At 47.1% G+C, this 6150-nt stretch overlaps 1 protein-coding gene across 1 annotated transcript; it reads left to right on the top strand.

Annotated features, from left to right (window-relative positions):
- Positions 1-815: 815 nt before the first annotated feature.
- Positions 816-5431, top strand: LOC114358545 (double-stranded RNA-binding protein Staufen homolog; the record flags this gene model as incomplete). Its single annotated transcript, XM_028312534.1, has 5 exons — positions 816-1072; positions 2270-2400; positions 2863-3063; positions 3651-3815; positions 5305-5431. Coding segments are annotated over 5 exons (881 nt in total), but the record flags the coding sequence as incomplete, so codon positions are not given.
- Positions 5432-6150: the final 719 nt, after the last annotated feature.

The raw sequence follows: 6150 nt of genomic DNA, 5'->3' as shown, positions 1-6150 counted from the left end.
TGAGTAGAATCCCGTCCAATGACCCCAAGCTGCCCATCCTTGTCGCTCGCGCGTAATTATGTTGCTGTCGCGCTCGCACACTCACTGCGGGCGCGCGTCGCACAGTCGCGACAGCAATATAATTACGCGCGAGCGATAAAGATGGGTAGCTTGGGGTCATTGGACAGGATTCTACGTGCTCACGGACCAGGCTTTAGCCATCGTCATCATGTCTTCTAGTCTCCACTGCAGGAACACAACCCTCGAGTTCACCATAGGCAAATGGAGAATTTGGTCTACGCTCCCCACGCTGACCCGTTGCTAGAGAGTTGGTAAAGTCACACAAAATTCAACTTTAGACACGCTTCCATGAAGCTGTGCCAGCCCGCCGTGTATTCACCAAAGGAAGATTTGGTCTAGATACTCTCCATGCCGGCCAGACGAAGTTGAGTTGGGAAGACCGTTTCAACTTCTCTTAAAATTATGGTTGTTGTCGGTGATATTCTTCAGTACCTACCCCGTCAATAATAATAACGATCTACGACAGTAAAACTTGGCATCGGAAACTGTTTTCGAAATTTTGTTCGAGGTTACGACCATTACGAATGCCATAACATGCTCTTGCCCACAATACATTGCCTGTGCTTGCAGTCGACGGAGCACAGTATGTCGTGCCCTGCGTGCCCAAACAACTGCACGCAGGAAGATTCAATGAAGGCTACTGACAACGCCACTCTGTGGCGGAGTTTTGGGCTGACGCTGTGTAGATTTGTTGTCGACACGACAAGAAGAAGAAGACTTGCTTATTTAAAAGATACCTTATTTCCTCCCTACAGCGCACCAGTCGGCGTGGCAGGCGTAGGCGTGGGCGGGCCGCTTCTCTACCGCGTGCGCGTCAGCGTCGGCGGCCGCGCCTGGCTCGGCGAAGGCGCCACACCACAAGCCGCGCGACATGACGCCGCAGCTCGAGCCTTACACGATCTGAGGCCCTCGCCTGGATCACAAGTCGCTGCTGCTACGGCGACACCCGGCGCTGCTGCTACGACCAACGGCACTGCTACGACAACTACAGCGCAGACTGAAGGAGAAAATGGTGAGTGAACTCGCCCTCGCCCGGCTCACAAGCACCCGCTACTACGACAACCGGTGCCGCTGCTACGACCAACGGCACTGCTACGACTACTACAGCGCAGACGGAAGGAGAAAATGGTGAGTGAACTCGCCCTCGCCCGGCTCACAAGCACCCGCTACTACGACAACCGGTGCCGCTGCTACGACCAACGGCACTGCTACGACTACTACAGCGCAGACGGAAGGAGAAAATGGTGAGTTGAACACTTTAGACGCTAGCTCTCTACGCATGTGCTATGATGCCGCCGCTTGAGCGTTACACAACCTGCGGCCCTCGCCCGGATCACAGGTGGCGGCTGCTACGGCGACACCCGGGGCTGCTGCTACGACCAACGGCACTGCTACAACTACTACAGCGCAGACGGAAGGAGAAAATGGTGAGTTAAGGAGACGCCCGCGGCTTGCACTATCTGCGGCCCTAGGTTTATAGGCAGCTGCTGCTACGGCTATACCCAGGGCTGTTGCTACGACCAACGGCACTGCTACGACTACAACAGCGCAGACGGAAGGAGAAAAAGGGTGAGTAAACACGTTAGAAGCTAGCCCTCTACGCACGCGCTACGACGCCACCGCCCGTGCTTTACATGACCTGCGGCCCTCGCCTGGATCACAGGCCGCTGCCGCTACGGCGACACCCGGGACCGCTGCTACGACCAACGGCACTGCTACGACTACTACAGCGCAGACGGAAGGAGAAAATGTTGAGTGAACACGCACGCGACTCGCAGTATTTACGGCCATCGCCTGGCTTTATAGGCCACTGTACGGCGACACCCGGCGCTGCTGCTACGACCAACGGCACTGCTACGACCACTACAGCGCAGACGGAAGGAGAAAATGGTGAGTGAACACGCTCTCGCCTGGATCACAAGCACCCGCTGCTACGAACGCCGGGACTTCTGCTACGCTACGACTACCAATGTACAGGAGAAAATCATTAGTTAAAATGCTCGGAATTTGGTAGATAGAGGCTAGCTCTCTGTGTACGCGCCATGACGCCGCCGGCTCGCACGCCTACGAACAACAGTGGTGCTACGATGACTATTTGGGCCTGTGTTGGCTGTAGCTAAGTAATACTGCACTGCTACGAATAATAATAGTGCTACGGCTACTCATACATCTCTATTCAAGTTACTAATATGAAATGAATCTTCCCCAGGCGACGCGAGCGCCGACATCCTGAACTCGGAGGTGAAGTCGCCGGTGTCGCTGGTGCACGAGCTGGCGCTCAAGCGGAACCTCTCCGTGCAGTTCACCGTCAAGTCCGAGCGCGGCCCGCCGCACATGCGGGTAAATAAAACAAACAATAATAAAAATCTATTATTTCAGGATAATTTGCTCACTTGGTTTCATTATGTTAACTATTGGACGTCCACTGCTGAATATAGGCCTCTCCCAATGATTTCCATAATCATCGTCATCATCGTCTTCCTGCTACCTTTGAGGTCGTCAGTCCATCTTGTGGGTGGACTTGCCATTTGAAAGAAAGAAAAACATTTATTTTGGCTCTTAAATAAAATGAAACAGATTGAAGTAAGTAGTTGCAACGAATAGAAACCGCTCTGCGTTATGTCATGCTCTGAGGTGGAACTCAGAATACAACAGTTATTCTGCGGAAGCCATTGTTGGAGAGAGCGGCAACAATGAATGCGATAAACATTGGCATTTTGCCATTTGGTTTACAATTTAGTTATATTTATGATTTTAAATCAAATAAATAAAAGTAAGAAAAATACTCGTTGCTGTTTGCAGGTGTTCGTAACGGCTTGCACAGTGGGCGACATCGAGACGGAAGGCGAGGGCAACGGCAAGAAGGTGTCCAAGCGGCGCGCCGCCGAGCGAATGTTGGACGAGATGCGGCGCCGCTGGCCGCCCGCGCTGCTGCGCCCGCGCCCGCCGCACGACAAGCGCCGCCACCAGCCCGCCAAGAAGAAACCCAGGAACCTCATCAAGGTACGAGATACACGCGTCTTTAGACGCACTGTAATATAGCGACATCGAGACTGAGGGCGAGGGCAACGGCAAGAAAGTGTCCAAGCGCCGCGTTGCCGCGCGAAATTTGGATGAGATGCTGCGCAGACACTAGCCCGCCAAGAAGAAACCCAGGAACCTCATCAAGGTACGAGGCACGAGCGTCATTTGTCATTGACGCTCTGTAAGGCTGATTTCAGAGTCAATCGTTTGACCGGCGCCGGTCACACGCGCGCGCTTACAATTACACTAGGTAGTATTTGCGTTTCATAGACACGCCCTTCAAACGCGCCTTTCGTGAGACGCGTGCTGTCCGGCCGGCGCCGGCGAAGAAAGAAACGCGCGATATCAAGACTCGTTTGACAGCGGTCCACCGGTCATGCGCGCGCTTTTGAGACGCACCGGCCGACGGCGCGTGCCGCCAGCGTTACTCTGAAACCAGCCTAACATAGCGACATTGAGACGGAGAGCGACGCCATCAGCCCTCCAAGAAAAAACCCAGGAACCCCATCGAGGTACGTGATAAGAGCGTCTTTTGTCCTTTGACGCACTGTAATATAGCCACATAGACTGAAGGCGAGGGTGACGGCAAGAAGGTGTCCAAGCGGCGCGCCGCCGAGCGAATGTTGGACGAGATGCGGCGCCGCTGGCCGCCCGCGCTGCTGCGCCCGCGCCCGCCGCACGACAAGCGCCGCCACCAGCCCGCCAAGAAGAAACCCAGGAACCTCATCAAGGTAGAGCAGGACTTAAAATAATGTACCTAGATAAAATTAGGTGATACAATTATTATTAAAATACTAAGTTTTTCATTTATTGAGACACAAGAATAGTTGTTAGTGTGACTTTTTTATTTATTATTTTTTTTATGAAAGTATCTTACTAGACGTTTAAATTCAAATAAAAAAATAATTATGTAGTTTTTATTAAACACCTGTAGCTTTTTGAATAGCTAATGAATCAAGGAACTAAATTCTGTAATTTGTACACAACATTCCATACATTTTTTCTTGGAAATTCTTCGTTTAATTACCTAAGACATATTTTTTTTGCAAAATGATACATGGTTTTTTAGCTTTTACTTGAGTAATGATGATTCTTTCTTGCAAATTTTAATTTAAAATGTCAATCTTATTATTTAGCTATACGAATACAACAAAAAAGTTAACATTATTCCGTATTCTTCATTACAAGGGTACATTTTAACATAAAAACTGGAGATTTTTTAAAAAATACTTAAATCTTGAATAACTTGGAAATGAACAAGTTTCGGACATGTTGTCATATGACTTAAATGACTGCAAATAAGCTCTACTTTAACCCCTATCAAGGAATGTATCGCTTTACCTGTCACCCTGTATAATATAACTAAAGAAAGCATTAAAGAAAACATGGTCGTCAACTATTGTCCTTTGTACTATGATTTTAGAACCCCACACTAGTCATTCAAACGTCGTTTGCGCGAGTACCAGCTTGTTGTTGGTTACAGTACATGCAACGGTTACAGCTCGGTAATGAGTACCCGGCTTTAGAACATTAAAAGTACAAAGAAAGAGAGAGTGTCGGTGCGCCGCGTCGACATTGCGCAGGCGTTGGTGAAACGACGACACTCGAAAGACGCTAGTGGGGGGTCCCTAAAGTCATGGTAGTGGTACCAAGAATACGATAGTTGACGCCCGTGTTTTCTTAAGCGCTTTCTTTATTTCTTTTCCTATGTAATTTATATTCTCAATAAACCTGGTAGCTTCATCATCATAACCAGTACAGACTTGTTGTGACCACAAGCAAAGGGATAATTTAGCCTACACACTGTTAGCTTAGCCTTCATCATCATCATCATCATTTCAGCCATAGGACGTCCACTGCTGAACATAGGCCTCCCCCAATGCTTTCCATGTTAGCTTAGCCTTAGTCTGACATTTATCCTAAATCTTTTTATGAGAGAACGAGTGTGTGCAAAAGATCTAAGAAACTAAAAGTAAAGACAAATATTTCTTGCATTTTCGATGTTCAACATTTTTAGCTACCCTGGTTTGCAGTCTCCTGGTGGAGTAATAAATAATAATAAATTAATTAATAAATCTTTGAACAATTTCACACAGCGCCAGCTAGCTCTAAAGTAAGCAACTCAATGCTTGTGTTATGGGTGCTAGCTTAACGGATATACTACTTATATACTTTTTTTTAATATCCCCATTGTCTCAACATTCCACCGTGTATCCACAGGAGGGGTCGATGTCCCCCGCGGGCGCTGTTACAACGGGGGGCGCGGCGGGCGAGGTGCGGCAGCCGGTTCCGGGCGTGCTGCTCATGGACTACCACCAGCGCTCCGGCCAGCCGCCGCAGCCCAACGGTCAGTAGCTTTTTTTTTCTTTTTAAGAGCGTTTACGCGAAGCGCGGCGTTTCAAGGGGCATCACTGGAAATGATTCGCGCGCGGCGTTTTTTAATAGTTTTCAAATGTTTATAGCAAAACAATAACAATGAATTATAATATATCGTTTCAAAGTAAATATTTTAAAGAAGATGTTATTTTATTATATTAAGCTATTTTTATGTTGAATTAAAGAAGAATAATGGTATAAAAATCTTTGAATTTGTGATTTCTTATTGTAAAATGCTTAAATCTAAGAATTTTCTCAACTAACTATTTGCTTAAGGACCTATGCTATAGGATATAAATGTTTGTTATATCGTTTTCACAGTATTTTTATAAAAATTTCAGCTTGTAAACTGACGCTAAAGTGGAAATTTGAAAACCTGTGTGAACTTATCTTGATAGAATTCTTAAATACTATACTAATCGAAATATTTTCTCAACTAACTATTTAGACGACGAAATTGCCTAATTATTGATGCCTATAACATATTTGTAATGTAACTGGTTAATGATTGTAACGGGTTGAAAAAGTATTGTTTTTACGCCAAACGGCGTAAACGCTCTTAAGCACAGAAAAGTATGTATCTGTACTGCTTACTGAAATTGTCACGGCCTTTTTTGGCGCCGTAGCCGGGCCAGTTCGTAACATACCTTCGTAAAAGATATTATCTAAAATAAATCGCTCTCATTAAAG

This window comes from Ostrinia furnacalis, unplaced genomic scaffold (genome assembly GCF_004193835.3).
Source record: "Ostrinia furnacalis isolate ACB-3 unplaced genomic scaffold, ASM419383v2 OfSCF3979, whole genome shotgun sequence".
NCBI classification, from domain to species: Eukaryota; Metazoa; Arthropoda; class Insecta; order Lepidoptera; family Crambidae; genus Ostrinia; species Ostrinia furnacalis.
The sequence above is the reverse complement of the archived record's forward strand: the minus strand, read 5'-3'. Positions and strand labels throughout refer to the sequence as shown.